At 42.4% G+C, this 19,503-nt stretch overlaps 1 protein-coding gene and 1 long non-coding RNA gene across 2 annotated transcripts; one reads left to right on the top strand and one right to left on the bottom strand.

The window, feature by feature from the left end:
* Positions 1–1,310: 1,310 nt before the first annotated feature.
* On the top strand, positions 1,311–8,726 carry LOC117752025. Its single transcript, XR_004611976.1, has 3 exons — positions 1,311–1,323; positions 6,424–6,426; positions 7,891–8,726. It is a non-coding gene; the product is annotated as an uncharacterized LOC117752025 (long non-coding RNA).
* A 20-nt stretch (positions 8,727–8,746) lies between these two features.
* LOC117752021 (alpha-2 adrenergic receptor) lies at positions 8,747–10,862 on the bottom strand. The gene has a single exon (XM_034569129.1). The coding sequence runs from the start codon at positions 10,482–10,484 to the stop codon at positions 9,180–9,182; it is 1,305 nt and encodes a 434-aa protein (XP_034425020.1). The 5' UTR covers positions 10,485–10,862; the 3' UTR covers positions 8,747–9,179.
* Positions 10,863–19,503: the final 8,641 nt, after the last annotated feature.

Genomic DNA, 19,503 nt, shown 5'->3' with positions numbered 1-19,503 from the left:
TCCATTAACAACGTGGCCAATGCCTTCCATATGTACGCTCACGCTCGGGGATTTGCTGCGCTCTTCATGGGAGTCCTCATATATATTGCAATTGATGTAGTAATTATTCTTTGAGATTTATTGAAAGAAGAGGTAAAGGTGAATGGGGAAAAAAACACAACAGATATAATTATTACCTGATGGTGAGGTCTGTGAGCTGGTTCATAATTACCTTTTATCTCCATCACGTTTTTAGTGCCCATCTGTGCAAAAGCAAGGGAGATAAAGACATTATGGAAAAGGGAAGATGTTATTCAGCGCCCTTTATCCAATCTCAGGACACGTTTATCACAAGAGCATCAGGACGAGAACGTTTTTTTAATCTCATTACTTTTCAGGCTACATCCCATTTCTGTCACCTTGGCTTCGATAGAATTTGTGTGAAAATTGGGTCTCGGGCATGAAAAACCTCCAGTAAACACACATGTCACAAACAGGGGTGTTTGGTGGCTCGTCTTAGTCTGCAGGTGAAACTCGCACCATGAATACGCAGGATGTGCATGTGATTTTGAATCTGTGGGAGCATGGAAGTAATGAGGAAGCTCTGCAGATCAATTTAAACACAGTCGAGTGGAGGGTTTTCTTTTTACTGCGCAGCTCCATCCAGAAAATACAGTCCGGTATGAAAGAAATTAGATTTAATAACTCCCCGGGTTACATTTACATTCAATGCAGCAAGACTATAAGTATCATTCATTACCAGACACATTCTAGTCCAATCACTTTTAACCATAAAGTGATCTAACCTTTAAAAAAAAAGGCTGATATCAGCAGGTTTTAAATGAACGCCTCAATCTTACGAACGCAGTTGGAGATTATTACAATTTTATCTTAAACTTCATCTTTATGCACAACAATCTTCTGGGACCTCTTCAGTGGAGCCTCTCACCTTCATGTGCTAACTTAGCGTTTGTACTTTAGTTCGTCAGGAAACGGCAGAAGAAGAGACTGGACACTGGTGTCAAAGCTTCAATGAGATAATGTTAAACAGGAATTAAAAACGAGAAGTTGTAAGTGCCGGGGCTTCAGCCTTCTACGCAGAATCTATGCGAGGTATCTCTGATTTCCCCTGATGGCTCTGCCTGTAATAAACGACGTGATATTGAATTTTTGGGGGGGGTGGAGCAGTTGTTTCAGTAGCAATAATCCTTAATAGAAGATGAACACTCTGATGCCCGTGTGGTGCGGGACGAGGCACTCCATTAACTGAAAACCTCAGACCTCTTCCCCGGGAGCCGAGTTCCCAATTTACCTAGAATGCTGCGAATTAGCAAAAACTGCTCCGTCAATCATTTCTCTGTGTGTGTACTCCCCGATGACTCCCCGTCCTCTTCGGTCATCTCAACTCATTTCCTGTTTATTTGGCCGCATCTGAATGAGAAAATTAAAAAGCAATGGCTGGAGTCGGGACGATGGAAGTAATGACACACACACACGTCAGCAGTTGATGTAAAGTAAATATTGAAGCTAGTGCTACGATATTCACTGAAAAAAGAAAACTGTTGGACCAACTTTAAAAATTACTTTTGACTGATAACACACAATTAAATCAAGTTTGTTCAATTTATAGTAAAGAAGTTATATTAACACAATTACTAACTTTAATTTGACAAAAAAAACTTAATTATATTATTAAATTTTTCGGTGTAGCTGGTATTAACTGTATTAACATCCATTCAAGTTTCAGAGTCCTTTTATTTGCCTAAAATCGTCAAATCTACAAAAACCTCAGTGGCAATTTCCTCATTTCAAACCCTTTTTGTTTCCCCTTCTTGGACTCGCTGAGCTCCTGTTGCCCACAGGTACCAAAGCCAAATCTGTGAGCCGGCAGGTGATCAAACAAAACCAGTGATCCCACAGCAAACACACAGTTAGTGACTGAGTCAGCCGTGGCAGGATAAGACTTCACCCACACAGAGAGAGAGAGAGACATGATGTTCTTGAGGGAGGCCGCTGCCACCACCGCCGCTCATCTCCTGAGGCTTTTGTTCAGCAGTGAAGTCACAGTCGCTGTTATGAAGCTGTTTAGAGACTTGAAAAGAGCTGCTTTAGGAAGCTGACGTTAAAGGCCTTTGTGAAACACTGTAATCTTCCCATTTCTCTCCACGCAAGACTTTTAATCGCCACATCTCGGGGATCTGGGGACGCTCACACAGGGAGGCAGCCTGCAGGATATTTAGATTTTCTCATGGCAAACCCGCCTCTATAAGAAATGAATGACGTTTTACTACATCTTATGGACCAAATTTAAAGATGAAGGTGTTTTGGCTCTAACATACTCTGCATCAATCAATTTACACATTTTTAGTCAGTATAAAATGTCCTGTCTTTACATTTCTATGGCGATAACTTTATTTTGAGGCTAATGAAACTTGTTGGATGACGATTTCAGAACCTTTTTATTATGACTTTTCACCTTCTTCCAGCAGCTACTGTTTCAGTTTACTGTAGGTTAGTGTTACCTAAACTTCCTGGGGATTTTGTGTAAAACAAATTGACTTGTAAAGGAATCGCTTGAGAATTTGCAGCTGCATGGCGACCACCTTTTCCGATGTTGGCACAGTTTGAGTTTGAATATCCCATTTGCTGCATGCAGAGCGAACCCTGCCTCATTTTCTTTTTCTTTCCCATTTGCACTTGTGTCGCCCGGCATGTGTCCTTCGGTTGAGAGCACGGCAGGTAGTGTCCTAAATGGCTCTTGGTACGAAACGAGTAAACGGTGTAATCCTGTTTCAACTGAAGATGTCTGAGAACGGAGCTCATCATCCCAATTTGACTGATACGACTGCTGCTATTGAGACTTCAGATGCTTGAAAACCCTTTCATGATAGATTAATCGAACCAAAGTCTCATATTCCTGCTGCAAACACAATTATTTGGACCTTTTAGTTTAGCGTAATGCTATAATGTAGCTTATTGAAAGAAAGTGAAATGGGTTTTATTATAAATTGGATTTAGATTTTCCACTTGGCAACGGGTGAGTGTGTAAAAATAGAATATGTTGCAAACGAGATGCTGATTCCTGCACATGGGTTATTTTTCACGTTTGTTTGTTTGTTGCTGTGCTAAAGGTCCAATCTGTTCATCTCGATCTCAGCAGCACAAACACGACACTCAAGCTCATTTATCGAAACCTCTCATGTTGGAGTTATTCTCTCGTGACAAATCACAAATGTTGGCACATGAAACGGTCGCATTATGAGATGATAATAAATCGCATCTTGTTTCCTCGCGCCCTCTGCACGAGTAATCATCACCAAACTCACACAGTGTCTCAGGCTTTGAGTTCCAGGCTGTAATTAATATTACGAGTTCGATTTGACGAAAAGAGGGCCCCCCCCCCCCTGCGTTGTTGGCAATGTTACCATGGAAAAGTAGCTCATTATGTATGATTGGATTTGAACAGCTGCAACTGGTTGTGCAGTCGTCTGTCGTGCAGAGGAGTCGTTGTCGTGCACGTTGTTTGCCTTCACGCCTTCCCCGAGGCTGGATGAGCTCACTGAGGCAAACAAAACAATAAAAGTGACTTAAGGGGTTTATTCTATTTTTCTCTCAAGGGTCTGTCTGTGCCCCCGTTGTTCCCACAACAGGAGATAATAAAAACAGAGCAGACTGAATGTAAAGATAAGTAATGTGGTGTCGGGTGAGGTTGCTGGAGTGTTTACAGATATCAATTTACAGCTCAAGTCAACAGATTCTGCAAACTTAACTATTTCAAAGTGTTATTTTAGTGTTTCTTAAGTAAAGGACTTGAATACTTAAAATGGCTGAGTTGTGTCCGTCTTAATAATTGGATTTCATGTAATTGCATTTGTGGAGAAGGACAATTTAAGTATTTATGGACATAGCTCTATAGCTATTTAAACTATTGATTCACTATTGAATTCATGTGATCTCAGCTACTGGGAGAATTTCCCTACTTGAGCAGCTGACCTACCCCCTGAAGAAACCACATTTAGATCCAGGTTTATATTTGGATCTATTCTGCACCAAATTGCACACATTCATAGTTTTTTCCGTTCCCTAAACATGCCAGATTACTTTAATCAAGATCCCTTGAATTGTTCTCAGAGAAATCAGTGAAAGTGTCAAAGAAACAGAGTGGAACAAGAAAAAGATATCACAGAACTTCCCCGTTGCCCAGATCCAAGCCAAAATGTAATGAGGTCATTCTTGGCCCATCTCCCGTCCTTCCACCAAGTTCAGTGGAAATCCCCTCAGTAGTTTGCTAGCAAGCAAACAAACATCCTCCTTGGTTGAGGTAATACATCTGGCAAAGGAGCCTGATGTGACTTTTCCCCCCTGTGCTGTAGGATTCTGTTGTTGTCCAAAAACGATTAAAAACGCATCAGTGATTCACGCTGGTGTTCCTTCATTACCCCGAACGTGGGCACTGTGGTTTATTTGAAGTCGTAGTCCTGGAGTTATTACTCAGGAGCGCGCCAGATGCATGTTACTCCACAACAAATGAACCGTTCACACCTGCTTGGATAACATTCGCTGAACACTGCACTGCAGGTGTTTGAGGAAATTGTTCAGTGTTTAGCCTCAGGATTATTTATTCATTGTTGGTTTTGGTCTTTTTCTGTGGATTTTGTGGACGAGAACAAATAACAGTCTCATCTAAGAAAGATGGACGACACGACGGTTCCCCCAAAAGTGAAGCCAAATTATTTTTGATCCCCCGCAGGCGGCTGGCTGCAGTACAGGTCATAAGCCCCGCCTCCTCCACGTTAGCAAAAGGTGACTTCTATCATTTATTATGTCGTTTTTTATCACAGGTCAAGCGTCATGATTGACAGCTGAGACTCGGCCTTGGTCAAGAGCATGCATCGGATATTTTTGGCTTTGTTTTTGTCGTCCATCTTTATTCCCAGTCTACTTTAATGAACTTTTAACACTTATTATTCTGTCTGGTGGTCACAGAAGTTGTGGCTCAAAAGCTCTGTTTAAAAAGTCATAGACGCTAAGTTCAGCTGAAGAGAAAATCTGCTGCAGGTGTTCAGCCATTTCTTTCCCAGCTGAGTCATCCAGGCGTCGTCACGTCTGAGCTGCCTGCCGGGACGGCCCGGCGGCTTTCTGCTCAGGCAGCAGATTGTGGGGCTCAGCTGAGAGCGAGCGAGGGTGTGTGTGTGAACGGCATCTGTGGTGCTCTCCATCATCATGTGCGACAGCCACACTGCGATGCACGATTGCCTAATTCATCACACGTTGAAATGGAGATTCAGGAGTCGTGCCGCTTTGATGCTGCTTCAGCAAACTTGACTGTATGGCTGTCTATCAAATACTCATCTGAAGTTAAATATTACTGCCAGGCATCGGCTAATTTGTTTGCAGCCCCACTGAAGGTTCAGCGTGAAAACAACACTCTAACATGTGGAATAACCCATTTTATCCAACTTCAGACTTTTCACCATTAACCACCATCTTTTTTAAATTATTATTTTCAGTTGTAGTGCTCCAGAAATATCCCAAGACACATTTCGAACAAGCAAACCTCTCCCTTTTGCCTTTTATATCCAAATTCTCAACATAAAGAGTACTTTTTTTCCAACATTTACATCTTTGTGCTTATCTTTGTGCAGAGTGAGTGCACATATAGATCCTGTGTGTATCCAACAATCGTCAGTAAACATTTTCCTGAGGTGAACTGTTTGTTCTCTTTATTCAAACAATGACACAAACCGGGACAGTGTTTTCTCTAGTTCTCAGTGAGTGGCACATGGACTCTTTACCCGTCACAAATGGCGTTTGGCTGCTGGCGCCCCCGGCCGCAGCACAGGAGTTTGGTGAGGGGAATTCAGTTTCACCTCCCTCCTGTCCATTGGGGCTCCGGGGGGAATATTAGATCACAAGGCAGCCAGGGACAACATCAAACGTGTTGTGCTGAAAAGGTCACCAGCACCCTGAAACCAGCACGGCCACAGTCCAACAGAGGGATGCTTTTATATCACCCTATCATGACATCCTTGCTGATTTCACTGTAACAACGACATCGTCACCGTAAAGTCCGATGATAGAGATAAAGGGCAGGTTTGTAGTTCCCACTCAGACGTAACTGTAAACATTAAGACCAAAATGTGAGAATCTCACTAGATTCACACATAGATGGTGATTTTTTCTTTCAGCTGGAAAGTAAAGCTACAACATAGACAGACACCACTAAACTCCATTATTCTATTCTCTAAAAAGGAAATGTGCTATTTTCTGATGACAACAAATTATTTGGCTTGTGATAAAACTGTTGGCGTAATAAACGTTATATTAAGATGGATGATGCACCTCCACTCTCTCCAACTATCCAGAAATAAGGCCTAAGTATACTGGGGTACGAATGCGCATGGAGCGAGGTCTCACAAATACACATGCTCGACCAATCATGAGACAGTGTGTGTCAATCAGTTAAAAAAACCAACCTACTGGAAAGATTAACACTTGGTGATACATCTGTGACAGAAACCATTACTTGAAACAAAATGTACTTGACGTGTACTTTTACTTTTTAGTTTGGTTCACGTCCCATCCACCAACATGGTTCAGGTGGGATTCATGACCTATATTGCAGCCAGCCACCAGGGGGAAATCAAGACACTTTGGCTTTACTTTGAAGCTGTAGTGTCATCCATCTTTATATAAAGTCTAGATACAATTTCTGCCTCTGTTTCACAATTGAAATAATATACAAAACACTAAAAGCACATGTGCAAAGCAATCAACGAGGCTCCATGTTGTAACACCACAACACTGCTTACATATGGGACTTTGTCATCTTTTATTTGTGCACGACAGCAGGCAGCTTAAGCAGAGGAAAGATGTGTACTGCACTTTGCAAAATATAAATTAAAAAAACAACAAAAAAAACACACAAATAAAGAGGTAGTTTCTTTCAAAATGAATGCAAAGTAAATGCATTTGATCATAAATACTCAGTAGTTATAATATCTCTTCAGCACATGATAAAAAAGAAATTAGCTTATAGTCTGGAGCGTCAGCCCTTCACTGTGCCATCCGGAGGCTTTTAGGTCCAATATTAGATGAACACACCAAGACTGTGGTAAGTAAGTCTGCTGTTGGGCCATTAGTCAGTTTCAGACTCTGGTTACAGCAGAGATGCTCAAAAAGGTGAAAGCTGACATGGGCGACAACATCATGGCAGAAAGGACACAAGGAACAACATGATTTAACTGTATTGACTGAGTCAGTGGTTAGGACCTGCAAAGAGACAAATAAGGGGTGGGGGGGGGGGGGTCATGAAGGAGAATCACAACATATTTGGTTTAACCATTGTTTTTCAGACTTTTCTCCAAGAACCTCGTTTTATATTTTATTTATTTCATTAAATACTGATAGTTTTAGCCTTTCAGGCCACTAAAGTTATTTAAATGGAACACAGGGAAAATAACTTTGGTGTAACTGCTGCAGGCCTCAGACTTACTGCGTCTGGACAGGTTTGTGCTCTTTGAATTACATTTACCCTCACAAATATTAAAAGCTAAAACACACAGCACTGACATGATGAGCGCCTCAGTGTGGCTAAATGATGACATCTTCAGGAATAATTTGACATCTTGGGGGAAAAATGCTTGTCAGCTTTCTTGCTGGGAGTTAGAGAGAATATCAACACCACTCCTCTGTATGCACTGGAAATCTGTAGCTGTTAGCTTAGCATAAGACTGGATGATGGCAGGGGTTTGAGGTGACCTTTCACCTCTTATGTGCAAACAGAGCTGAGAACCTCTTCTCAAACACAGAGAATCCAACACCTTCATTAACATAGGGATAAAGATATGAATATAACTAAACTGAACAGTGGATATTTTACATGGTTCATTTTAATAAATGTCTTTCAAGGCTCACCCTAACCCCCTCATCGTCACACGTGTTGAAAAGTAAAATAACTTCTCGTCACTTGTCAAACATCCCTGGATTACCCACGGTGCTCATGTGCAAACCTCCACAGTGCTGCTCCTCCTCCTGCTTGAGAAATCCCAGCTTCCGTCACTGGGACACGACAGGAAGCATGACGGGAATTATAGCGGGTTATTGTCCAGAGACAATAGCCTACTGTTGCCACAAGAGGGCAGTAAATTACAAGATAGAAGCAATGGTCCTGTTCTGAGATTTAAGGAGAGATGTCGTTGACACTTCGGTGTCGTTTTGATCGATTTGTCTATTTTAAGCTCTGACAAATCAGCCTCTCTTGTCCTGACGACGTGCCTCTGAATGACGGTTTTACACTGATTGCCTAGCAACAGGTCTCAGCCAAGACCAACATTTTTGCACCTTTCAAACCAGGGAATTGAAGATTTTACACTTTGTATTAAAGTTTAAACAAATTAGAGGGAGCATGCCAAATAATGAGCTATAGAGATGATGAGACATATTTCGTCACCTTTTGAGAGAGCCAGGCTAGCCTTTTCCCTTTGTTTCCAGTCTTTATGCTAAGCTAAGGTAACCAGTCATTGAGTAAAAACAATCTTTTCATCTAACCCTTGTCTAGAAAGTGAACAAATGCCCTTTGCCCTAAAAAGACTATTGTTGATCCGAGTCTCTGTCTTGAAAACATCACCTGTGTCAAAATCAAGTTTTAAAACCTCCATTTTCTCATTTTATGTCTTCCATATTTCTTCAGATTCAATATTTTAACTCAGATGAACACACAGCAAATCTGTGGCCAGGTACTGTTCGAGCCCAAAAAGACATAAAATAAAATGCACATGTAGCAGAGAGAGAGAAGGAAAAACTCAGGGGGGTTTGAGGGGGGCCCTCTGACTATATTTGCCCTCAGGGCCTCCTAGCAGATAAACCCGGCCATGTGTGTATCTTGTGTGGATGTTGAGGAAAGCTGGATTGACGTTGATGGACTATAAAGCATTACAGCAACACTTCAACAGGGATAAAAAGAACTGTGGAGCTCACTTCGGGAAAAGGCTGTAATGGAAACATGTTTCACGTTGCAGCTCTTAGAGAGAGCAAAGTCCATGGCTGAATTACAACAGGACAATGAGACTCAACAGTGAGTAACAAGTGGCAGTAACAGACAAACACAGGGTTCTTCTCCTTTTTTTTTTTTTTTTTTAAAAGTTCAATTAGATATCTCCTGTAAGATTGTCAAGGTGCAACAGCTCTGCTTTTTCCACCTAAAAGGACTTTTTCCACGACTTGCAGAGGATCTTCTGGAAGGCTCGCCTGAAGTCCCGGTTGAAGATGGTGTAGATGGCAGGGTTCAGGGAGCTGTTACAGTAGCCAATCCAGAAGAAGAACTTAAACAGCGGGTCGGGGATCTTACAGGAGTCCCTGCACACGCCGTACAGGCTGTAGCTGAAGAAAAAGGGGAACCAGCACACCACAAACACCCCCATGACCACAGCCAGGACGAATGTAAACCTCTTCTCCCTGGCTTGGGAGACCTTTTTCCTGGCGAAGGAGCTCCGGCGTCGTTTCCTCCTGGAGGCAAAGAGGTCCATGGATTTGTTACTAACTCTGGCGATGCGAGAGGGCTGTTTGGTGAGGGAGCTCTTCTTTTGGCTGGGCCTCTTGGCTCTGTCGGAGTCCTGGGGCTGGGGCTTGTGACCTTTGCCCTCTGAGGAGCTGCTCTCCTCCATGTCAGCATCCTCGGTCTGTGCGCCCACGGTGACGGTGCGCTGGCTGGGCGTAGGCGGGCACTGACAGTGGCCGTTCTCCTTCTCGCCATTGAAAGGGGAGGTGGCTTTGCTCAGCCCATTCTCAGTCTGTGTGGCACCATCTGGCCTGGGATCCTTTCCCGACATGGCCCTGGTTCTGGTTTTGGCCACCTGGTATATCCTGATGTAGACCAGGACCATGATTAAGCATGGCGCAAAGAAGGACGCGATGCTTGAGGAGAGGATGTACCAGGTGTCATCGTTCAGCTCGCACTGAGGCTGAGAGCTGAAGTCGTTGCTGCTGTCTATAGAAATGAGAGGTGGAGATGAGATGAACGCAGATATGAGCCACACGATCAGGATGATGCACTTGACGCGTTTAGGAGTCCGCTTCAGGTTGTACTCTACCGCCTGCGTAACGGACCAGTAGCGATCCAGGCTTATTGCGCACAGATGCACAATAGACGAAGTGCAGAACAAAACATCCAGAGCCAAATAAATACCGCACCAAACTTTTCCAAAATACCAGTAGCCCATGAGCTCGTTGGCCAGAGAGAAGGGCATCACCAGAGTGGCGACCAGGATGTCCGCGGTGGCCAGTGACACCAGAAACAGGTTCTGTGGGGCTTTCAGTGCCCTGCTCGTCAACACGGCAATAACCACCAGGATATTCCCAACCACGGTGAAGAGGATGAGGAAACTTACAAGAGCTGCGATGCCGGCGATCGCTGCCAGAGAATATCCACTGTCCAGGCTCCAGGAGGAGGAATTCAGATGGATCACCGTGAACGCGTCCATCCCGCTCGCGTTAAGGGAATCCATCCCGACTGTGAGCACTTTACATGTGAATAAATCCCGTGGTGGTTGGACGTGGGCATGGGTTCACCCTCACTCCCTCAATAAAAAGGCTGGAGAGTCCACGAAAAAACGCGCGGCACCGCGGCCAATTTACGAATCTGACGACACGGATACGCGCGCATGAAAGGACCCCCATTTAGCAGAATCCGAGGCTGTGATCTACATCCTGCTCACCAAGGTGAATGAAGCTAACTTAGATGGAATAATATAGAATCTCCCGTGTAGAATAGAATGGTTTTGTCGTGCGTCTCCATGTGTGCCAGGAGTTGTGCCGTCCAGCCGCAGCTCTGCCTCCCTCATGGTGCGCTCTGGTTCCTGATGAGACCCCATGTGGTGTTCTCATAAAACTCCCCCACCACTGCCACGCCCCCGGCCTGGACCATTATTATTATATTGTGGGAATGTGATAAGCTCAGGGATAAGCCTGCATTTCAGCCCAGTGTTGTCAGCATCCCAAAAAAAGTTGTTGTATTGCAGACCAAAACAGACACACAAGAAAAGATAGATTTTAAAATGTCAGGACAAAAAAATGAGGGAGAAGCCTTGAAATGAATGTGCACATCATGCTTTTTTTCTGCTACAAGATGCAAAATATTGTCTGTGACCACAAGGAAAAGAGAATAGAATCACATGTCCAAACAAAAACCTACTCCTCACTTTTTGGAGCTGTGTGTCTTCAGAGTGATGGAGGAGTGTGTGTGAGAGTTTGATTTGGGACTTGAGCTCACCAGCTGAGTGTCAAGGCTGCACATCCACAGACACCAGGTATGGAAGATGGATTGGATTTATAACAGTCTGCTGCGTTTTTCACCTTCAGGCAGAGCCCCGTACACGCTCTCACACACATGCAGTGGTTTGAATCCAGGCCAGACATCTGACAGTGCAGCTGGAGCGTCTATTGTTTCCTGTGATGTGTTGTAATGTGCTAACAGATGACAAATGAACCCCCTCTGATGTGGCTGTGTTGTAACACTTAGTTGCTGACATGGGCCCCTCAGGTGCAGCGGATTTAACTTGACAGGAGCAAAAAATATTTTGGCTTTGTAATGTGTGTCAACGGGGTAAAAATTCTTCTCATTAAAAAAGTTTTTCTCTAATAACACTGATTCAGGACAGGAGACGATGCTCTGGTATTTATAACTGTCATATTCCGACACTCTGCAGAGCAGCAGTGGGCAAAAGGTTCGGTACTTCAGCTCAGCAGCGATTCAAGGGACTTTGGGGGCCCAGAAAAAATAGACCTGGGGGGGCCCAATCCCCAAAGGCGCATTATAATAAGTAAAGTCCTACAGAATAAAATTAAATACAGTAAAAACTATATAGCAAATAGAATATTATGTCCGGTGCTTAAAAATACACTCAATACAAAGTACAATAAAACTCTGTGGTAGTTATTGCTTTGCGTTTTGTAAAGTGGTGATTCAGGATTAATAGATTTCATCACTCAGATGTTTAGTCTTTATTCAAGGGTGCATGTGTGAGGACTGAGGTGAATTTGAGAAAATATAATATATCCAATGTGACACTTGAAAATCCTACAGAAATGTATATTCTGTTAGCGTCGGATTCTAATGTAGTGATGTAAGAAAGATGGAGGAATTATTGGATTTCATGTTACGAAATATTTTCTTCTATAATATCAAGTCCTGCTCCACTCAGCAAATTGCAACTGCAGTTTAATCTTCATGTTTCAAAACATTTATTTTTTAATCAAAGCTCCTGCCCTTGATCAAATGCTCGTGCTTTGCTTTTTGTTCTTGAAAGAGAATTTTTAATCACATGAGACATAATAATATATTTAAAAAATCTTTAATCTCTGGGTGAATTCTAATCATTTTTAAATTTAGTTTAACATTTTTCTTATTTTGTGTTTAATTTTATTGCTGTTTTGTCCTCTCGTGAACCACTTGGTCATGAAAAGTGCTACTTTCCCTTTGTGACCCCGAAGTAGACGCACGATCTTCATAGCTCTTTAAACTGAAAGTAATGCAGCACAAAGAATTGATTATAGTTTGTCTATAAGTAGAAGTTGTTGGTAACATGTCTGAGTGAGTGAGTTCATTTCATTTTGAATGAATGTTGCAGCCATTTCCTGTTGTTGTGACACAGCAGGAAAATCTCCTGCTGTGTCCTTCATGTGTAAAAGTCTCTTTTGTCTCTGGACCGTCATGTTTCACATTCTAACCCAGTAGCATCTTCTCTTGTGGAGTATTTCAAAATCAAATCAAGGGCCTTTGGAAAGTGTGTCAAATATTATCTGATTGCACAATCTTAAAATTCACCTTGCAGTTGGTGAACACAGGTTGTGCAGCTTGACTCAAATAGTTTCGTAGCGTCTCTGCCATTCATTCAGTATCTGTTTCAGAGGGAGACAACGATATGATTCACTGTCTCACCTCGTCCTGATGGATCATCCAGGGAGTTGAACCAGTGACCTCCCAGTGATGAGCCGGCCTCTGTGCACCTCCTCACACACTGGCTGCAGCTGCAGGGTCCAAGTTCAACTCCACCATTTCACCATTGCCAAACGACTTCAGGTTTAGTTTCGATCCGACGTCTTTATCGCTACACTCGCTGTGACTCCTCTCCATCATCGGAGTTAGGGTTAGGTGTACTCCCGCTGTCAGCATCTGTATAAATATTGAAACCGCTAACTTGTTTTCTGATGTTAATCCCTTAATTATTGATCGGAAGCTCCGCTCGCCTTTCCCTGTGCTCTGTGTTCTTGTGAAATGTCAACAAAAACAAAACGTTTGCCCACGAGAGGTTAGAAGATATGAGGAGGAGAGGAAGAGGAGAGGATGGTGATCAGGTAGCAGTGATCCGCAGGGTTTGAGATGTGTGCCGGAAGGTGAGCTGAGGTGGAAGCCATCAGAGACGATCCATGTTTGTGTAAAGAACTCAGGGATGATGGGAAACGACGCCTCTGCCTTCACCTATAATTACTGCTGCGTATCCTTACTGTGAGAAGTGGCTGTCGCTGTCTTTTTTTCTCTGCCTCACAGTTTCTCTTGCAGTCTTCAGTTGGATTAATGTTGTTTCTTGTGCTTTTGAAACGTCGGATCTCATGTGTCACTTTCAATTATCCATCAGTCTCAGTTGCTTCCTGGAGAGAGAGAGAAGTCTGACACTTTTAACATTTCACATCACTTTTTTTTGTCTCACTTACTCGGTAGTTTTCACACTCTGGATGGCAGCACATGGTGCTCAGATGTTAAACCTGACTCATGTTGATGGAGGGTGTGTTCTGTGCAGTCAGCCAATCGTAGCTCAACCGTACCCTGGAGCCTGAGGGTCAGAACCCCCCCCCCTGCAAAAGAGCTGCAAAAGAGCTGCAAAAATGTAATATAAATTCTCTGTTTTCTAGCTCTGCTTCAACTCCGGACCCCTGTGTTACAAATACCCCTTGAGGGGATTCACTACTTTTTAAATGTCAGAGTCAGTAAACCTGTGTGACAACGGATGGGCAGCATGTCTTTTGTCTGAGATCACATTAGTGATTTGATGTACTATACAGTAGATTCATTTTTTGGGCTTTTTGTGACCTGAACAAACGGGTGCAATAGAAAAACCTGTTCATCAAATCCAAGAGGGAACAATCACACAAATCCATTGCTCTCTTGTCAACAGATTGAGAGGCTGCATTTGAACACGATTTAATGGATTAAAATATTTTCCTCTCTGTTTTACCTTGATAGTTTTTGTGCACCTTTTTGTGAGATAAAAGTTGTGCCATTTGCTTTTGTGCAACACAAAATATATCAAAATGTTGGTATGATTTGCTTTTACAGTCACATTTCAAGGTCTTTCTGACTAGATTTAATTATGACTTCTGGCTGCCCGTCATTGTGACTTTGCTGCTGCTGTAGATCGAATTATCTGTGAAAGTTGTCGCAGTTCTTTAGTTCAGGCGGTTATTGTAAGATCTCAGTGTCTCTCTGTGCAACTCGATGCAGCACATATACTCAGAAAATCCTATTTACACTATCTTTACAACATGGGCTCAGTAGGGTTAACTGTAAATCCTCTCCGAGCAGCCAGTCGGGGAGAGCAGAGTGAACAAGCAGCGTCTGCAGAGGAGTGAGCGGTATATTGTTAAATAAGCACAAAAGGCACTTGTCAAGCAACTGTGAGGGGGAGAGCAGAGAGAGCGAAAAGCCCAGCGTGAACCCTTTTGTTCCCCCATCATTATGGAAGCAAGCCTTGCAATTCTAATTAGACGTTTATTTGCAGGTAATAATTTGTTAATTTGCGTGTTTGGTGTAAGGAGATTCATTTTGACCATGTTAATGCACTGGAATCAGGAATGAAAAGCCCCCTTTTTGGCTCATGTGGAGCAAGATGCATCGGCCATCTGCGTTTTAAGACCAGTCAGCAGCTCTGGCACTTCCTCCTTTAGGCAGACAGTTGGCAATAAGACGGTTTAGTCTTGTGCGTAAATACAAAGTCCAAATCTTTGCTCTGCGTCCGAGTGAAGCTGCCTTCAGACACGCACTGAAGTCTGGAGGTTTTCCTAAAAATTTCCAGAGGGGCTCTAGGTGAGAGCTTATTTTCTGGAACTTTTGCCAATGAAGATGTCAACTTGGAAAGACAATGAAGTTTGTGAGCTTCTGATGATAAGGTCCGAAGCCATGTCCGACTGGGCTGTGAACAAAAACGTGATTTCACCTGGATGTTCTTTCATGTCTTAACAAACAACAGCTTATTTATTTTCAGTAACTGTGCTCACCTTAATTTTTAAATCTGACTTTTGCAGGAAATAAGGCCTTAAGTCTTCCCCAACACTGAGATGTTTCATGTCTGGTCCATTGGAGACTCTCCAGACTCAATGTATCAATCTGAAACAAACATAAATCATCACCAGCAACCCGGCTTCCTCTAATATGTTGATAGTAATCACAATCCGCACCGTATGATTTCATTTGTTGTGTTAGAGGCAGTGCTGCCGCGTGATACGATTTAATAAGGGTTGAGAAAGACCAGCCCTTCCAGCAATCACACGGGTCACTCATTCTCCCGAGTCATTTAGGTTTAATTGCACCATTTGTCAGTTTGTTCACTGTCGCCAAGAGAACAGCACAATCCAGGGAGGATAATGGTTGTCACTATTGTAATGGTACTCTACTGGTGACGCTGAGTCTTGTGTACGACTCCGATAAAGACTACTCTACCTCAAAGTCACAAAACGTAATATAATTTTAGTATTATTTAAGATTCAAACTATTGTTGAGAACATATCACCTGTCAGTAACTTTTAAAATGTTACTGGAACTTTTGATTATCCCTTCTTTGAATGATACCAGTCTATTCTCATCCCTGATAAAAAGGAAAATAATACATATCCATAACTGATCCAGGGCCTATTGGACAACTCATCCTCCAAATTAATTAAAATAATTAACAAAAACGTAATCTGTGGCGGAAGTAATCACTGATTTTATAATGTGAGAACCCCGTGGTTGAGGTTTGGTTAGATTTAGGGAAACGCAGTGGTTTTGCCTTGGAAGACATTGCAATATCCCACCTATAATAAATTATCTGACCACTTTGCTGAATTTATACCTGATTTACACATTTAAAATCAAATCAGTCATGAACTTCCATGACTTAAAAACTACAGTGTAATGAGCGTATGCACGTATAACAGATAAAACATACATGACGGATTATTATGGTCTGATATTTATCTAAAGGTTCTGAGTGGGTCATTAAAAAGCTGCAGGTATTCTGTCAACATATTTGTAGATCATCTCTGTTGTATTATTGCTGCGGCCAATGTTTATGAAATATGTTTCCTCTCAGTGAGCCCTACGGGATCATACACTTACTGCTTCAATTAGCCGCTGACCCCACACACAGTCATCATTCACATGAAGTGCACCACAACTGTTCTTCGCTGAATCTCAAGTAGCAGTGTGCGACGTCAGAGGAGCAGGAGAGTCGCCTGCATACACACGTAGAAGGAAGTTTGGATTTCCACCTTCGGTTGTTGTGTAGTCAGCGATGCACTGTGTGGCGTGCTGCAGCCGATATCAACAGATAGTAAGTGACAGCAGACACAATGTGCCGTTAATGCCACGTCACGTTCATGTCAGTTTGCAGGGGCAGCTGCCGCACTTACTGTCAACACTTCTGAAGGCCTGTCACTGCGAAGCACATGTGTTAGACCTACTGGGAAATTTGCTTCAACGCTGAGCATAAAGCGATAACTGCTGTTCTTCTAACAAGTCGTACCAGAGCTATTTTTACCTCCGTTTGTCGGTTGGTTTGTGAGTCAGCAGGATTACACAAAAGCTACGGAACAGATTTGCATGAAACTTGGTGGAGGGATGAGACTTTGGCCATGAGAGAAGCCTTTGTTTTTACTTTCTAAAAGATTTTTAAAAGGCAAATCACAACAGAAAATCCCAAAACAACAAATCCCAAAACACAATGATAAATGCAATGACAAAACACAATGACAAAACACAACAACAAATCACAAAACATAACAATAAATCACAAAAACACAATGACAAAACACAACAACAAATCACAAAAGGCAATGATAAAAAGCAATGACACATCCCAACACATAACAACTAAATAACGACAAATAAGAAAACACAACACATCACAAAACATGGCAGCCTTAACTTAATCTAATACAATATTTACCTGTATTCGACAAGGCTAGAAAAAACGTGTTTTGTGATTTTGTTGTTGTTGTGTTTTCTTTTCTGTTGTGTTTTGCAAATTGTCTTTGTGATTTACACTTCAGGGCCACCTCAGTTTTATTTTTGTACATTTTTACTGATATCCCAGGGAACAGTGTTTGGATAAAATATAAAATCCTGTATGTTTAGAGGGGAGTGTGTGTGCAGCTTTATTGGATGTGAGGGCACTGGCCTCTCTAGTTGTTGTTGTGCAGTGTCACAAACCCACAGTTAGTTTCCCTGCAGCTGAATGAACTTTCACCTTTGACCCTGATCTACCCGCGTTGCTCGGCATCGTGGGCGCGTCCACGCATGCGCAGGGCAACGCCCCCTCTCCGGTTCAGCAGCAGGTGAGCTGCGTGAAGTGCGTGTCTTGCGTACAGGTGTTAGCGGGCTAATGTTTAGCTAGCTTGAAGTTAGCCACGTGTAGCTACTGTTTACATTGAATAGGTATATGTTGTGAAGGCAGCTGACTATGGACCCGATGTTACACACACACAAACACACACAGCAGTTTGTGTTGTGTTTTTTTTTGTGTTCTTATGTGTGTTGTATTTTTTTACTGCTCATGTGCTGTTTTGGGGACTTGTTTAAATTTTTTTGAAAGTCACATTCAAGTTTAACAGTTTGTTGTAATAACTAAGATGTGATGTCAGCCCATGATCTAATTATTATCCTTCATAGTGCTCAAATATATAATGTATTTGTGCCATTTCAGCTGTTTATATGTGAAAGTAATGGAAGTAAAAGAAAATGTGGTTGTGTTGGAGGGAGCTGGACACACACACACACACAGAGAGCTCTTCCCTGGTGTGTGGATCAATAAGGTATTATATCTTATCTTTTTGTCTTGTGTTTATCCAACAGGAGATGCCTGTAAAGAGCAATGTGGCCCCGTGTTGCCTCCTGACCCCATCATTCGAACGCCAACGCAGAGAGACACACACAAATGAACACCGGGGGATAAGAGGGATTTAAGAAGATGTAAGTAAAGTGTTGTATCTCGTGTGTAGTGTGTTGAGCCTGTGGTCAAGACACATGAGATTGTGCTCATAATACAAATCCAGTCAAGACACACTAACATTATCACTCACCGTCACATTTGAAGGTGTTGACTCTGGTGTTCACACTTCAAGTCACATCAGGGAAACAGTCAGTCAAAAAGGTCTGTAAAAGTAATAGGACTGGTTGCATTGTAAGTCCAGTGAGTTTGGGAGATGTTCAGACACTGATACTGGTATCGGAAATGCCTCCATTCTGCCAAAAATGCCGGGTCTTTCATCTGTGAGTCTGCAACTTTATGCACCGATCCAATACCTGGCTTAAGTTTCACCCAGATAAAAACTGCAATTTTATTTTCCTGGAAATTACTTTTTCTTCGCTGCTCTAAAACAGCAGTTGTTCAGTTTTTGAGGCGCCAAAGGAGAAGCAATTTCCTGTAGTTTAGTGTTAGCCAGAGCTTGTCATAATGTCAGCAATTTGGTAATATTTCACATGGGAAAGTATTATTAGTAAAACGGTGTCGTGTACTGAATACATCCGCTTCGAGCTATTAAAAGAAAGTAATTCTTGTTAGTTCTATGTCATTCAGTCTCTGTATTTGTTTTTCAAAGGGTTTAACTTGAGCCGGACGACACAACAAGGATAGCGATCATCTCTTCCATACAAGGTCAGTAGCATACAGCTGTTAAAACACGTCATATAAGTCGTTACATTTTTTATAAATGCAAAGTTCAGGTATCGGAACCAGGAGGGAAAAATGGTATAAAACTTCCCATTATATAAATTCCATCTATGACTCGTGTAGATTGTTCCGTCTCCCTAAATATTTTGGAATGAAGCAGCAGGATTGGGAATGGACCAAATCATCCAAAGCGTGCGCGCGCGTACACACACACACACACACACACACACACACACACACACACATAGTTGAGTTCTCTCGCTTCCTCCTGCAAAGAAATATTTGCTCTACCACAATCTCCCTGAGGACCAGGACTTTTACTTATTCATCTCTGTTGTTCATTACAATTCTAGTTTATAAAAACATCAATAATTTAGAGCTGACTGTGAGTACAGTGCCCCATGCCTCAGTAATGAACCCAGTCATAATGATCAACGAGCCGCCTGCCTCGCAGCCAATAAAACAAATAAGCGATGGTTAAATTAATGCATCATTGCAGGGGTACAGTATTCAGCATCGCTCTCTGCTTTGATGGCTCTTTTTAATGAGACTGGTGCTTGTGTAGGTCACTGATAATCAAGACTTGCATCGATGCTTGGCTCTG

The sequence above is a fragment of the Hippoglossus hippoglossus genome, chromosome 18 (assembly GCF_009819705.1).
Source record: "Hippoglossus hippoglossus isolate fHipHip1 chromosome 18, fHipHip1.pri, whole genome shotgun sequence".
NCBI classification, from domain to species: Eukaryota; Metazoa; Chordata; class Actinopteri; order Pleuronectiformes; family Pleuronectidae; genus Hippoglossus; species Hippoglossus hippoglossus.
Note: the sequence above shows the minus strand (reverse complement) of the source record. Positions and strands in the feature narration are given on the sequence as shown.